Raw genomic sequence first — 16,820 nt, 5'->3', positions numbered from 1 at the left:
GGGCAAAACCAAGAATCTTTTCTTTGCACAGTGAAAACAGGGTGTGCGGGCTGGTGTCAGAAATTCACTCTGCATCTAGACTGAACCACAGCAAAGGGTGAGAGAGAGACGGGAAAATAAACAGGCACGCTGTCTTTGAAGAAGACAGAAGCAAAGCGAGGTGCGCAGTCCTCATTAGGGAAGAGGAGTTGGACTGGCGGGAGCAGAAGAAAGCAAAAAGACAAGGCAGATAAGCTGTAAGTCTGCCTTTCTTCATGGTCCAGGACACACAGCCCTCCTGCGCAAGTAACTCACTATCTTTCCATGCCCAGCTATTACCGCACCCTCAATTGACAGAAAAATGCAAGTGAGCTCACTGCAACCTTGGCGTTATCAGCGCTGCACAAAGCCCTCTTCAGGACACAGCACAAGTACCATCTTATAAAATCCCCAGTAAGCCTTTGTCTCCCTGCAGTCAGCTCCTTTCTTGCTGACCTGCCCATTGTACCCTTGCAACATATTTTCACACTTTCTCTAATAAATTTGCCTTTCTCTGCCTCCAACTGTCATGGTAAATTCTTCTTACCACCCACACCATTGGCCCCAGATAGTCACTGCTCACCTGCAACACAAGGGCTGAAAAGGGCCACCCAGCAGCCCATCTTCATTGCCTAGAGGGAATCAGAGGCTGAAAGAACTCAGAGGGAAGACTCAGAACACCACTCTGGCCCCTCCTCAACACACAACTACAAATAACTAGCCTAGGAATAACTCATATCATTGAGAAAAATAATCATAAAAACTAGCATAGCAGCTATGCAAAGACTAAAGAAAGAAAAGGAAAAGGAAGATTCTGGTTAAACATGTGCTTTTATCTCTGTGTTCCCTCTGGAAACTCTACTAAAAAAAAGATCCCAAGGACAATGCTGAGTGAAAAGGAATCAACCATAGAAGAAAGAGGGCAACAAAAGTTTGGAAAACAGAAAGTCAGGGGGAGGAATAAGCCAAGGAGCAACAGGTTAGAACTTAAGAGTTATCCTGGAACATGGAAAGGAAGCTCTGAAGTCCATCCAGGGAGCAGCGAGACATATCCATCTCCTCACCTTGCACATCCTAGCAACTAATTCTCCTCAGCCCCTTTGGTAAGCAGATTTATTCTCTGGAAAAAATGAACTCAAGAGGGTTGAGGTACATAATGGCCCAAATGAATATGGGGGTGAAATGCTGGACCTGGACTATGATGACAAGTTATGTGAAAGTCAAACTGAACACTGCGACCCCTAGTCCCCTTCCTCCCACCCTGCTCCCACAACACAGACAGATTAAAGGATTCTTCTGGGCAGAAACTGAGCAACCCCAGAAGACACACCATTATCTGGGAATCTTCCATCAATGTTTGCTGCCTGCTGGCATCCTCAGGCATCAAGCTCCACCCAGGTGCACAAAGTTTGCAAATATCTGTGTGTGTCCTCCTCACTCTTAAATATGAAGGAAGGCCTACGATGATTAGAAAACAGACAAAAAACTCCAAGATGAAAAACGTTTTCAAAAAGGAGAGAAAAAAGGGACATGGAAGAAAAAAAGACAATAAAGGGACCAGATGAAAGATATTTTTAAAAATCATTAATATCCTCGAATATAAAAGATGTCATATCCATTAAGGAAGAACAGGAGGCTATAAAAAAGGAACAGAGGAACTTGTAGACACTGAAAACATGATAGTTGAAATTTTAAAATTCAATAGAATGGAAAAATAATTACCTACAAAGTAGAACAAAAAAGACACGGAAAGAGAAAATAGAGAAGAAATAATAAAATTCAGAGAATTAAGCCAAAAGATCAAACACCAAAATAATAGGAGATGCAGAAAGAGAAGCAAGAAATTAGAGGAAATTATCAAAGATTCTTTTTTAATATCCTGAAACAGGAAAATTAAAGTCTTTAGAATGAAAGGGCTCACCAAGTACTTAACACAATAAATGGAGAAAAAATACCTTAAATGGGCAAAAATGGATATAATAATGCTTCCAATCTTTTTTTTTTTTTTTTTTTGAGACGGAGTCTCGCTCTGTCGCCCACGCTGGAGTGCAGTGGCGTGATTTCAGCTCACTGCAAGGTCTACCTCCTGGGTTCACGCCATTCTCCTGCCTCAGCCTCCCGAGTAGCTGGGACTCCAGGCGCCCGCCACCACACCCGGCAAATTTTTTTGTATTTTTAGTAGAGATGGGGTTTCACCGTGTTGGCCAGGATGGTCTCGATCTCCTGACCTTGCGATCCGCCCTCCTTGGCCTCCTAAAGCACTGGGATTACAGGCATAAGCCACCGCGTCTGACCTCATGCCCAGATAATTTTTGTATTTTTACTAGAGATGGGGTTTTGCCATGTTGGTCAGTCTGGTCTCAAACTGCTGGCCTCAGATAATCCAACCGCCTCGGCCTCCCAAAGTGCTGGGATTACAGGCATGAGCCACCGCACCCGGCCTTCCCCAAGTTTTAATCAACTCTTTGTAATTCTTGCTTTTCCAGATTCACAAAGCTAAGAACCAGTCAAAGCTAAGAACTGTTCTATAGTGGAAATACTAACACACTGTCAGCGTGTGAATCCCTGCCCAAGGGACCAGCCTTTCTCTCTTACGTCTCTCTTTAAATGCCACATAATATTTTCAAATGCAACATTATCTTTAACATGGCTTACCTAATCTTACAATATAAGATGAAATATGAAAATGTATTCTACCACTCTAAAAATCACTTACCGTATTTGTTAGTACAACAACATACATTTTAAAAAACATACTTGTTATCAAGGTATTCATATAGTTCTTCAGAAATTATTGCAGTGCGTACTGTAAAGTATGACACATTTTATTCACTGTAAAAGGTGACAATGTATAAAAATATGCAAGTTTGGCCAGGCACGGTGGCTCACGCCTGTAATCCCAGCACTTTGGGAGGCCAAGGTGGGTGGATCACGAGGTCAGGAGTTCAAGACTAGCCTGGCCAAAATAGTGAAACCCCATCTCTACTAAAAATACAAAAAAAATTAGCTGGGCGTGGTCGCAGGCACCTGTAGTCCCAGCTACTCAGGAGGCTGAGGCAAGGGAATCGCTTGAACCCGGTAGGCGGAGGTTGCAGTGGGCCAAGATCGTGCCCCTGCACTCCAGCCTAGGTGACACAGTGAGACTCTGCCTCAAAAAAAAAAAAAAGTGCAAGTTTATTAGACTTGGCTTTCTAAGGTAACCCTCTGCATGCATAGAACTAAATGGATAAAGTATGGTGCTAATATTTAGGATGCTATATTTTCTATATTACAACTTACACAGAGCTGGCACACCAGAGCAGTGGCTCTGGAGGCAGGCAGACAGAGTTTAAATATCTCAGTTCTGCCACTGTCAGCCAAGAACTTTGCATCAGTATGCCATCTATAAAACTGGGAAAATAGCAACTACTTCACAGAATTGTGAAGAATCAAAATATGAATATGTCTAATGTATTTTATAATTGGCATCTACTGGTTGAGGATCCTATATCCAAAATGCTTGGGGTCAAAAGTGTTTGGGATTTTGGAGTATTTGCATATATATGAGATATCTTAGGGATGGGACCCAAGTCTAAACGTAAACTCCTGTTTGTTGCAGCACTGCTTACAATAGCTAAGATTTGGAAGCCACCTAAGTGTTCACCAACTGATGATGGATAAAGAAAATGTGGTACGTATACACAATGGAGTACTATTCAGTCATTAAAAAAGAATGAGATCTAGTCCTTTGCAACAAAATGGATGAAACTGGAGATCATTATGTTAAGTGAAGTAAGCCAGGCACAGGAAGACAAACATCATGTTTTCACTTATCTGCGGGATCTAAAAACTAATTGAACTCATGGATATAGACAGTAGAAAGATGGTTAGCAGAGGCTGTGAAGGGTAGTAGGGGACTGTGAGGAGGTGGGGGTTAATGAGTACCAAAAAAAGTAGAAAGAATGAATAAGACCCTTTTTTTTTTTTTCTTTGATATGGAGTCTCACTCTGTCATCCAGGCTGGAGTGCAGTGGCACGATCTTGGCTCACTGCAGCCTCCATCTTCCAGGTTCAGGTGATTCTCTTGCCTCAGCCTCCTGAGCAGCTGAGATTACAGGCGCCCGCCACCATGCCCAGCTAATTTTTGTAGTTTTAGTTGAGACGGGGTTTCACCATGTTGGGCCAGGCTGGTCTTGAACTCCTGACCTCAGGTGATCTGCCCACCTGAGCCTCCAAAAGTGCTGGGATTACAGGCCGGAGCCACAGCACCCGACCACAGACCTACTACTTGACAATAGAGTGACTATAGTCAATAATAACTGTACATCTAAAAATAAAGACTGTAATTGGATTGTTTGCAACTTAATGAATAAATGCTTGAGGGGATGGACACCCCTTTCTCCACGATGTGCTAATGTCACATTGCATTCCTGGATCAAAACATCTCTTGTTCCCCATAAATATGTACACTATGTACCCACAAAAACTAAACATTAAAAAATTTTAAAAAATCATTTATGTGTCAGTGTCACATACATCTTATACACATGGCTCAAAGGTAATTTTATACAATATTCAGAAAGCAAAAATGTCACTATCTCAGCACCCATCTGGACAGATTTCAGATTTTCCAATTAGGGATGCTCAACTCATTTTACTATTCAGCCTTAAGGGAGACAAGGTCAGGAAAGAACTCGTGACCAAAAAGAAACAATGAGGATTAGTGACTGGAAGGGAGGTACCACGTGCGTCAGACCCAATGTGTGGGCTCAGTTCAAGTATCACCTTACTGTAAACACTTTCTGGATGACCCCAGCTCACAGTGATTAATTAAACCCCAAATACATTACTTATCAGAATACCTGATACTTTTTTTTTTTTTTTTTTTTTGAGACAAGGTCTTGCTCTGTCGCCCAGGCTGGAGTGCAGAGGCATGATCATAGCTCACTGCAGCCTCCAATTCCTGGGTTCAAGCCATCCTTGTGCGTCAGCCTCCTGAGCAGCTGGGACTACAGGTGTGTGCCAACACGCCCAGCTAACTTCTTATTTTTTTGTAGAGATGGGGCCCCACTATGTTGGCCAGACTGGTCTCCATCTCCTGGCCTCAAGTGATCCTCTTACCTCCGCCTCCTAAAGTGCTAGATTACAGGCATGAGCCACCACAGCTGGTTGATGCTTTTATTCAAAAACATTTTTCGCAACACAACTCAAGACATTTATTTATTTATTTATGTTTGACTTGCTAATAAGCCTAGACTCCTACGGTAGGATGCCCTGCTCATCTTGTTACGCTAGTATCAAGCTTGGTGCCCATCTCATACTAGGCATGCAATAACTGTTCAGTGAAATTGAATCACTGTCTCTACCAGAAAAGCACGTTGCTAGCCTCCTTTCCTACACCCACAGCAGGCAACGAGAATCAAACCAAGCATGCTTTCTCACCGAACCCTGGATGCAGCCTCAGAATCCTCTACATATCACTCCAGGAAACCATTACCATTAGATCTGAGTCGGCAAACAAGGTAAACTAGTCATCATACTTGGCCTATTCTATTCACTGAACTCAGTAGAGGTTACCATGGAGAGAAAGTAGGATAAGCATGTTCATTCACTCATTCAACCAATATTTATTGAACCCAGACTATGTGCTAACTTCTAACTGTAAACAAGACTATACCTTATAGAGTCTGGAGAGGAAGGCATGTACTATATGTGGAAGTAATGGAGGATGAGGCATGAAGAATTAGGGTCCATGGCAGACCTCCACAGCCATCTCCCACTTTCTTGCGAAGTACGAAGAGCTTCCGGATAGCTGAACACATGGAGCTTCTGGAGGGTGGCGCGTATAGGGAGGGCATGGAAGATCTGCATCCCTTCCCCTACACCTCACCCTACGCATCTCTTCATCTGTATCCATTATTAATATCCTTTATTTTTGTTTGTTTGGTTTTTTGAGACGGAGTCTCGCTCTGTCGCCCAGGCTGGGGTGCAATGGTGCGATCTCAGCTCACTGCAACCTCCACTTCCCGGGTTTAAGTGATTCTCCTACCTCAGCTTCCTGAGTAGCTGGGATTACAGGAGTGCGCCACCACGTCTGGCTAAGTTCTGTATTTTTAGTAGAGATGTGGTTTCGCCATGTTGGCCAAGCTGGTCTCAAATTCCTAACCTCAAGTGATCCGCCCACCTCAGGCTCCCAAAGTGCTGGGATTACAGGCGTGAGCCACCACACCAGGGCTGTAACATCCTTTATGATAAACCGGTAAACCGAAGTAAATGTTTCCCTCAGTGCTGCGAGCTGCTCTAGCAAATGAATCAAACCCAAGGAGCGACCCGCATTTCTAGCCGCCTGGTCAGTTGCACAGGTAGAGGTACCTGGGGCTTGCAGTTGGCATCAGAGTGGGGGGCAGTCTTTGTGAGACTGAGCCTCAACCTGTGGGATCTGATGCTCCTCTGGGTAGACAGTGTCAACTGAATTGGACTGGAGGACCCTTAGCTGGCGTCTGCTGCAGAACTGATTGCTTCTTGGTGGGAAGAAAACCCCACACATGTGGTCACAGAGGTCTTCTGTGTTGATTGTTGTGGTGTGAGAGCAGAGGAAAAACGGTTTGCATTTTTTCCACTTACACAGACATAAAAGAATACATACTATGTAACTCCACTTATATGAAATTCTAGAACTGACAAAACTGAACTAAGAAAGGGACAAGAGAAACCTTTCTGGGGAATGAAAGTGTTCCATGTTTTGAATGGAGTGACGGTGAAACAGGTGTAACCATTTATCAACATTCGCCAAGTTGTACACTTAAGACCTATACATTTTATCGTAAATGTACCTCATTTAAATTGTACTTAAAAATTTCAAGTTTTTATCTGTAGAAGTAACCTAACCTAAAATCACTAACCTTTCAAAATTCTCAACAGATTGTGAGGTTTCAAAAAGGCTCCACAGACAATGCTTCTCTCAACCTGAGCAAATGACCATCTTCATTCATCTAGTTGTTCTATCAGAAATCTGAGAGGAATTCTTGACACATCCCTGTCATCAAGTTCTGAAGGTGCAAGCTCCCAATCTTCTGACACCCACTTCCTCCCTCAACCCCACTGTCACCATCTTAGTTCAAGCCACTAGCAGGTCTCACCCAGTCCAATGCAATATCCTCCTAACTCGTCTTCCGTTTCCACAGTCACCTGCCACAGCTGCAAACTGAAATCTGATCGAGTCATTCTCTTGCTCAGAGCCCTTCAATGCCTTCCTGACATTCTCAGAATAAATTGCAGCATCTTTAACATGACTCCCACACACACCCCTAATCTTAACTGTCCTCCCCCATGTCATCAACTGTGAATCTCATGCCACTTACCCTTCTCTCACTCCCCATACTCTAGCTACATGACCTTTCCCAAGCTTCTTGTATGTCAAGATCTTCCAGGCCTAGAGCCTTCATTAATGCTGTTCCCCCCACCTGGAAGATTCTTCCCTTCTTCACCCTTCAACTGACTACATTCCTCCAATCTTCACATCTCAGAGGCTCCAAAGATCCTTCTTCGGAGCATTCCCCGACCCTCCTCGCGATCCTCAGCTCTCCCAGCAATTTAAGGGTAATGACCACCCCATTTTCTGCATAGCACTTACCCCAATTTTCATTATATATTCTCTTGTGTGTTTGCTATGTTCATCTTAGATCAATGATAATAAAAGTAGTTCCATGTTTTAAGAGCATACAATATAGTGGGCATTAGACTGAACATTTTACGTATTATCACTTCGTATCTTTGCAATGACCCTACAAAGTAAGTTCTATACTGTCATTTGCCCAATATTCAGACAAGGAAACTGAGGCACAGAGGGAAGGGCTAGAAAATAGCAAAGATATTACTTAAAATTACGCAGTCTGACTAAAGAAACAGCACCATGCCATGCTGGCTTTCACAAATATGAAGCTGAACTGTCAACTCCAAAAGGGCAGGGTCCCTATGTGATTTGTGGGTTACTGTAAAGCACCGTATCATGTTGTTTAACAGTACTTTTTTTTTTTTGAGATGAAGTTTAGCTCTTGTTGTCCAGGCTGGAGCACAATGGCATGATCTTGGCTCACTGCAACCTCCACCTCCTGCGTTCAAGTAATTCTCCTGCCTCGGCTTCCCGAGTAGTTGGAATCAGAGGTGCCCACCACCATGCCCGGCTAATTTTTGTGTTTTTAGTAGAGATGAGGTTTCACCATGTTGGTCAGGCTGGTCTTGAACTCCCGACCTCAGGTGATCCACCCAACTCGGCCTCCCAAAGTGCTGGGATTACAGGCATGAGCCACCGAGCCCAGCCCTGTTTAACAGTATTTAACATCAGTGCTTGCCTAAGCCAGAGGCCATGCAAACATCTGGCCAGTGAGAATCATCATAGGAGCTCTTCAACATGTTTACACTACTGAGATTTACCAATTATTTTCTAATATTAAAAGCTATTTTACTTATAGTCTCATTTACATAAGCTTATTATATATAAGCTCACTTATAAAGCAAATAGGTACACGTATTTGAGAATAATAAAACTGACCGGGCACAGTGGCTCACGCCTGCAATCCCAACACTTTGGGAGGCTGAAGCAGGTGGATCACCTGAGGTCAGGAGTTCAAGACAGCCCGGCCAACATGGTGAAACCCCATCTCTACTAAAAATACAAAAATTAGCTGGACGTGGTGGCGCACACCTGTTGTCCCAGCTAGTTGGGAGGCTGCAGCAAGAGAATCACTTGAACCTGGGAGGCAGAGGTTGCAGTGAGCTGAGATTGAGCCACTGCACTCCAGCCTGGCTGACAGAGCAAGACTCCATCTTAAAAAAAAAAAAAAAAAGGCCGGGTGCGGTGGCTCAGGCCTGTAATCCCAGCACTTTGGGAGGCCGAGGCAGCCAGATCACGAGGTCAGGAGATCAAGACCATCCTGGCTAAGACAGTAAAACCCCATCTCTACTAAAAATAAAAAAAATTAGCCAGGCGTGGTGGTGGGTGCCTGTAGTCCCAGCTACTTGGAGGCTGAGGCAGGAGAATAGCGTGAACCCGGGAGGCAGACCTTGAAGTGAGCCGAGATCACGCCACTGCACTCCAGCCTGGGTGACAGAGCGAGACTCTGTCTCAAAAGAAAAACAAAACAAAAAAAATTATATCTGTAAATATCCTAAAGTTGAGACTTGTCTGACTTTCCTACTGTTTCCTCAGCCTCAAATTATTCAAAGTTAATGAGGCGCTACATTAATAATTTTCAGGTTATTGAGGCTCTGTGAATACCAAAAACAGAAATATAATCCAGAAAACCACACTAAAAACCCAACAGGCAAAAATACGGGGTCCAGTTAGTATTACTGAAAACACACAATTCTTACTGTATTTCTATAGTTCCTTCATCCAACAAATGTTTATCAAGCACTTCTGCTATATCAGGCACTGTTCCATGAGCTGGGGTGAACAAATGGGCCAAGTCCCTGTTTTCATGAAACTGCATTCTAATGGAACAATTAACAATTGTCAGGTGGAAGTAAGTGTTATGCAGAAAAATGAAGGGAGGTCAGGGCATAGGGTTACTGTCAGGCTATTTTAGAAAGGCTGGTGAGGGCTGAACACTCATAACGTGACTTCTGAGCAGACTCAAATTAAAAAATGAGAACTTCACTAAATCCTATGATTCTTCAACGTTTTCAAGTTTGCATCCAAAAGACTGAAACACAGTAACTTCTTCCCTTTATTCTATAAATAGGGAAACTACCTGAACAGCTTCTAGAAAGTGGAGGGGGGGCCACGGTAGTTCAATCGTGGGGAAGAAAATGTTGAGGAATTAGATGATAAAGCCTGTTTGCAACAGTGAATTTTTAATCGTCAAAACTGAAGGATCTCAAAGAATTGTAATGTGTACTTCCCCCACCCTGCTACCGTCAGAAGGAAAAGTTGTCATCATAACTGTTTTCTAAAGACAGAGATGAAAGGAACTGCTCAATTTCACAACTTGTAATTATTAGAGGGAAAAGTACTTAATGTTGAAAATATTAAGTGAACATTGAGAAGGAACATGAGACAAAGATCAGCACATCATTTTGGCTAGGAGACAAAAAGAGCTAAAGGGAAAGAATGGTGCCTAAGCTAATTCATTCATTTTATGTGTTTCTTTATGATAAAGTTTAAGACATTTTTTTCTAAAATACTTTACCTTCCTGAAACCACCAGAGTTCCATCATCGAGTAAATAATCCTTCACATTCTGAGGAAGTGGAAGAATGACACTAAAAAAAAAACACCAAAAAAGTCATCACTTTAAAAGACCAACTATAAGCAGAGAGAAAAATGTCTACACTTGATTAATTTTGGAATTATTTGTCTTTCTTTTAATATAAAGTAGAAAATGTTAATGATGTACATTTGGTAGCAGTAGACAAGAAATCAGAATAATAAGATTACTGCGGTTCATCTTATTGCCACAATGGTCTTTGTAGTAAACAAAAACCAGCCAAATCCAAACCACCAGATGGAAATCACAGTATGAAAGCAACAAGCTCAAAAGGATTCTGAGTGAGCACAACATTTATGTGTCTTTAAGAAATCAGAGACCAGCAGATATTTGCTGCAACACAGGAAATGCAGCAAACCCAACCAGAAGATGACTAGCATTTGGTCACCTTCTAAAGATAGAGGGCAGAAGTAGAGTCAAGATCTGGAAACCATTCTTGGGTTGGCAATGAGCACCTACCGCTAAGAATTCATGATACTTTTGGATGTGTCTTGCTGGCATTCTATTCAACTGATCACCAGAGATATAAAGCTGCTTAAACTAGGCATGCTTTAGCTTAATTTGTTTCAGGTAATCATAATTAAGGATGGCAAAGCCATACCTGAAGTCTCTTAAAAACTTATGGGATAATTTGTTTTTTACCTTGAAATAATAAATTATCAAAAAGCCCTACCACAGATCCCTAAGAGTGCTGGTATTATTTTGATTTTGAGGCATATACATCTTCAAAAAGTGGAAAAGATTACAGCCTGCTTTCCCGAAGTTAACAGAACATCAATGACTTATAACATGTCTCATTTACTTATGGAAGAAGTTTTTTTTTTGGCACATTACAAATGGTTTTTTGCAGAAAAAAGAGTATTCATGGGCTACTTCGGTTTTAAAAATAAGTATTTTTATTTATTTTTAAATAAATAAAAGATCACTGCACTCCAGCTTGGGCGACAGAGCAAAAACTTCAGTTTTAAAAATAAACATTTGATTTATCAAAGGTACAATTTCACATTCAAAAATCTAGTTCTGGCCGGGAGCGGTGGCTCACACCTGTAATCCCAGCACTTTGGGAGGCCGAGGCGGGCGGATCACGAGGTCAGGCAATCGAGACCATCCTGGCTAACACGGTGAAAACCCCGTCTCTACTAAAAATACAAAAAATTAGCCGGGGGTGGTGGCGGGCGCCTGTAGTCCCAGCTACTCGGGAAGCTGAGGCAGGAGAATGGCGTGAACTCGGGAAGCGAAGCTTGCAGTGAGCCAAGATCGCTGCCACTGCACTCCAGCTTGGGCGACAAAACAAAACTCTGTCTCAAAAAAAAAAAAATCCAGTTCTTCTTCAGGCTTTTAATTTCTTCTAACAAATCTTATTATGTTTGAAAATCTACTAAATTTTAACCAATTTAAAGTGAAACTGTGCAACTTAAAAGTCTCTTTAAAATTTTAAATTCTATTTATAAACCACTCAATTTTCTTTTTTAATATGTCTATTTGCTGATTACAAATAAGCCTTCCTAAGTATTTTACTCTTACAAAGCTAACAAGCGAAATTGTTAAGTACAATGAATCTAAGGTTCTGCCACACATTCCAATACTATTTAAGAACTTGAAACTTTTCTTATACATTTTAACCATTCTAAGCCAGTTACACATTTTCAAGTACATATCCGATCTTTATTGAATGAAACCATTATATAATGAATCAGCAATTACTGAAATGTTGGCTCAGAAAATCAGTTAAGTGCAAACCCCAGATTTTCTATCAACACCTTTAAAAAAACGGAGAGACGAAATTGTATATATTAATACTTGCCGCCTACCTGATGTTTTTAAGTATATATACACTGTGGAATAGTTAAATTTAGCTAACAAATGCATTGCCTAACATAGTTATTTTTGTGGTGAGAACACTAACATCCACTCTCCGTTTTTCAAGAATACGTATATCGTCATTAACTATAACCTCCATGCTGTACAACATATCTGTGAACTTGTTCTCGTATCTAACTGTAATTACGTATCCTTTCACCTTCCCAATCTCCATCCTCTGGGATGATGGCGAAAAGCAATTAATTCTCCGAGTGCTCTTAGGTAGTGATCACCTTGCGCCTGGGGCCATTCTAAAAGTAGTGGTGGTGAACTCCCAAGCCTAAACTAGGTTAATCCACTATTCCTCCCGCCTCCGACCCTCACTGAAAACCACAACTGACCCTCCTAGCCAGCACACTCGGTGGCTCGCAACAGGACGCAGACAATTGCTGATCTACTTCCCTCTCGACACACTCCCTCCCATGCAGTCGCTAGAAGGCCTGCATTTTTTTGGATAGCAGTAAGATTCGCTCAGAAGTCGCAGTTCCCTTTTGCCGGTCGGCCGGGCGAACCCCCTCCCATCTCACCTCTTGATGGTAACGCCTCGGAAGAACGGGTACCACGCGGAGAACTGGCAGTGCAGCACATGCTCCTTCTTCATCCTCCAGCTGCCGCCGCTGCTGCCTTTCCCTCTCCTGCCTGCACCCTCCCGGAACCCTGGGCGCCGGCCCCGGAAGTGCCCGCCGACCTATTTTGGTTCAAGGACTCTTCCGGTCCCTAAAGCAAGAAGGAAGACCGAGAAAAGGAAGCGGAGAAGGAGAATCCCGGGGCATACGATTGACACACACGCATACAAAAAGAGCTTTAGTCTCGAAAGAGGAATTACCGAAGTGTCGAGAGAGGAATTTTAAGAAGTTTACAACTCCGTCTTCGCCCTAAACGCATGCTGACCCGGAAAGCAATCTCCTGAAACTAGGTCAAAGGCGGGGGTTCTACGGATGCCGGGAGGAGGGTGCGCGCCCATCCTTTTAGCACCGCGAGAGGCGCCGGTGTTTCGAGCCGTGGCACCGGCATCGGCTGACACTGCTGCCTCCAGCTAGTTATTTCGTCCTCTTCCGTTCTTCACCCCTACACCTTGGAGTAAGTAACCGGGGCAAGCCAGTCACAGCACAAAATCTCTTTGGGGAGGAGAAGAAGAAGGGGAAAGGGAGCACATCAGCATGGTGCGTGCAGCCGCGCGGTGTCTCCCAGGCTGCGGCTGGGCACGCGTCCAGGCGCCCAAGAGGGAAACTGGGGATTGGAGGGAAATTGGGGATTGGAGCGGAAGAGCCTGGGCTACTCCGAGTAAAGAAAGCGGGGAACACCACAGCTAAGTGTTAGTTCCAGTGTAAAGATTGCAGCATCTGCAGAGGAGTAGAATGCTTGGTAGAGGGAATACCGCCTATACGATCCTGGAGGGTTCGACTTTGGGAGGTAAAAGGCGAGAGGTAAATGTGAGAAAGCAGAGGAAAGAGGAGTCTCCTTGGAGCGCTGAATTCGTTTAGTCTGGCCTCGCAAAAGTTGTCAACCTGGAAGAAACGCAGATTTTTATCAGTATTCCTGCGATGATCGAATCATAAGACTGGAAGAATTCGAATCGAACTTGTACTATCGTTTTTTCCTTTGCTTCACTCCTGTCACCCAGCAAAGTTCAGTTTTGTTTGTTTCGTTAACAGAATGAGAAGTAACCAGCTGCTTTTATTTATTTATTTGAGACGGAGTCTCACTCTGTGCCCAGATTGGAGTGCAGTGGCGCAATCTTGGCTCACTGCAACCTCCGCCTCCTGGGTTCAAGTGATTCTCCTGCCTTAGCTTCTCGAGTAGCTGAGAGCGCGCGCGCCACCACGCCAGCTAATTTTTGTATTTTTAGTAGAGATGGTGTTTCACCATATTTGCCAGGCTGGTCTCGAACTCCTGACCTTAGGTGATCTGCCCGCCTCAGCCTCCCAAAGTGCTGGGTTTACAGGCGTGAGCCACCGCCCCGGGCCTACCAACCAGCCGCTTTTAACCCCTAGTCGTGTCGCTTACCACACGAGCTTTAGGCTTGCGCGAGGCATCTATGTCTAAAAGTATCTCCTTAAATGTACATTCTTCCTGGTTCACCTAAGTAGTTTTAAATTAGAAACAGCCCCACCGACTGCAGGCCTCTTCAGAAGGGTATTCCTTAGAATAATAAACAATTATCTGCGTATTTTGAGTTAGAAACTCTTCCCCCCAGGAATATATACATTGTTTTAGGTTGTGTTTTGTTTTTCTCAAAAATGTTACTGGCTAAGTGGCTAGTTGGAAGCAGTGCTTTAAAGAATACATTTTCAAAGCAGAGGTAAATAGATTGTAATGTTGCAGAGTATGTTGGTGGGGGTTGGACAGTCATGATTCATTTATGCCTTGATCCGGAACTATGCAGTCCTTTCTGATTTGAGGGAAAGAAGCAATATTGTATATATGTCTGGAGGGTGGTGCCAGAAAGACCTAATGGCAGACAGGAGCGGTCGCTCAAATAATTGTTTTGATTTGACTTAGAAAGTAAAAAATTGCAGCGGAAGGAGATGTTAGCATCGATGGGGGATTTATTTAGGTCAGATGTTTTCTAATGAAGATAGGAATGAATGTACGGAAGAGAATAGATCCCGGGAACATAGCCCTTCTGCGAGGAGCAGTACTTTAACAGCCCAAGAAACATTTGAGCATAGGCCGGGCGCGGTGCCTCATGCCTGTGATCCCAGCGCTCTGGGAGGCCGAGGCGGGCGCATCACCTGAGGTCAGGAGTTTGACCAGCCTGTCCAACATGGCGAAACCCCGTCCCTACTAAAATATCAAAAATTAGCCGGGCGTGGTGGCGCATGCCTGTAGTCCCAGCTACTCGGGAGGCTGAGGCAGGAGAATCGCTTGAATCCGGGAGGCGGAGGTTGCGATGAGCCGAGATCGCGCCACTGCACTCCAGCCTGGCAACAGAGCGAGACTCTTTTTTTTCCGTCTCGGGAAAAAAAAAAAAAAAAGAGTGTAGAGATTAAGGCAGTTGCAAAGCTTTAATATAGAATTGCAGTTGTGTGTAGAAAAGCAGCTAAGTTTGTAAGCTTAAATATATAGATACTACAGGGAAGGAATTTTTATAGATGCCTTTTATTCAGGCAGTATACTTTAGAAGTGTGTTCAATGACTTTTTGGTATTACAGTTGGTTTTAAGTAACTTGTTACACATTTAACCAGCATCAAATAAATTGACATTATACATAGGAGATGCTCAAATACTTTGAATGGATACAGCTAACCACCTGTATTTTAACCACCGTGGTTGTCTTCACTAAGCCATGAAGTCATTGTATTCATCAAGTTTCTCCAATAAAACCTTTCAACAGTGGAAATAGTTGCTTTTTCTCCCGCATGCTGAAAAGTCAGTAGTCATGTGATTATGGTGGAGGAGATTTATTGTGCAATTCCTAATGAAGTAATGAAAAAACACATTTCTTTCTCTGAATCCATAGCATGACTAATCATCCTAGATTAAGATTTTCACCTGTCTGCTGCTTTTCTTCATCTGGATGTCTGCTATCACCTCAAACAAGTGTGTACAGATTTGAGCTCTGCATCACCCCTTTTTTCTTCCGATGTCCCAGTCTCCCTTAAAACCGTCTTCGTGGAAATTAAATGTCACTTTGCCACGGCTACCACTCTACTCCAGACCTGTTATCTCCTGCCTGGACTATCTTTACAGTGTCGTTACTATACGTCTGTAACCAATTCACCTTCCCAAGGGTCATTACAGTCAGTTCACTCTTGCTCAACCAGAATTAAATGTGAGGATTATAAACCACCTGCTAAATGATTCCTGGAGATCACCAAGTAGCATAATTTCAGTAAACATTAATTCCTCCCTGCCCACCCAACTGCCACACCTGAAGAGAATGAAAAAAAAAAAACCCATAAGTGAATTCAATTGTGGGTACCCAAATTTTTTACCATAAATGGCACAAAAGAAGGATACATCAGAATATTATCCTTTTTTTTTCTTTTGAGACAGAGTCTCGCTCTGTCGCCCAGGCTGGAATGCAGTGGTGCAATCTTGGCTCACTGCAACTGCGCCTCCTAGGTTCAGGCTTTTCTCGTGCCTCAGTCTCCCGAGTAGCTGGGACTACTGGCGTGTGCCACCTCACCCAGCTAATTTTTTGTATTTTTAGCAGAGACGGGGGATTTCACTATGTTGGTTAGGCTCGAACTCCTGACCTCAAGTGATCCACCTGCCTTGGCCTCCGAAAGCGCTGGGATTACAGGCATGAGCCACTGAGCCCGGCCAGAATATTATCTTTTAAAAATAGAATTTAAAATTTTTTAACTATGACCAAAATTATTAAATATAACTACAAATTATTTGATTCTTTGTTCCTTCTAAATCAAGTGACTTTTCTTTGTAATTATTCTGCCAGAATGTAGATTGCCACTTTAGACATGCCCAATTTGATGCCTGACTTTAACAAGACAATCATAAAGTAAGTTATTACTGCAAAAAAAATTGATCCTCTCTCCCACTTAATTTCTTTTCTTTTCTTTTTTTTTTTTTTTGGAGACAGAGTCTCACTCTGTCACCATGCTGGAGTGTAGTGGCATGATCTCGGCTCACTGCAACCTCCACCTCCCTTGTTCAAGCGATTCTCCTGCCTCAGCTCCCCACTTAATTTCTTTCAAAGTGCCTTGTTGATTTCCCTATTCAATTATTAAA

At 43.0% G+C, this 16,820-nt stretch overlaps 2 protein-coding genes across 4 annotated transcripts in view; one reads left to right on the top strand and one right to left on the bottom strand.

The window, feature by feature from the left end:
• Positions 1-12,784, bottom strand: part of CDC123 (cell division cycle 123) — a 54,886-nt gene extending 42,102 nt beyond the window's left edge. For both annotated transcript variants that reach the window (XM_008953148.4, XM_063607634.1), the window contains exons 1-2: positions 12,652-12,784; positions 10,188-10,259 (exon numbers count right to left, since the gene is read on the bottom strand). In XM_008953148.4, coding sequence (XP_008951396.1) covers positions 10,188-10,259; positions 12,652-12,725 — 146 coding nt within the window. In that variant the 5' untranslated portion in view covers positions 12,726-12,784. The remainder of the gene's footprint in view (positions 1-10,187; positions 10,260-12,651) is intronic.
• Positions 12,785-13,065: 281 nt separating this feature from the next.
• NUDT5 (nudix hydrolase 5) overlaps positions 13,066-16,820 on the top strand; it is a 28,268-nt gene continuing 24,513 nt past the window's right edge. For both annotated transcript variants that reach the window (XM_003827817.5, XM_063607635.1), the window contains exon 1: positions 13,066-13,204. The gene's annotated coding sequence lies outside the window, so the exon portion shown is untranslated. The remainder of the gene's footprint in view (positions 13,205-16,820) is intronic.

The sequence above is a fragment of the Pan paniscus genome, chromosome 8 (assembly GCF_029289425.2).
Source record: "Pan paniscus chromosome 8, NHGRI_mPanPan1-v2.0_pri, whole genome shotgun sequence".
Taxonomy (NCBI): Eukaryota; Metazoa; Chordata; class Mammalia; order Primates; family Hominidae; genus Pan; species Pan paniscus.
This window is presented reverse-complemented; position numbering and strand designations above follow the sequence as displayed.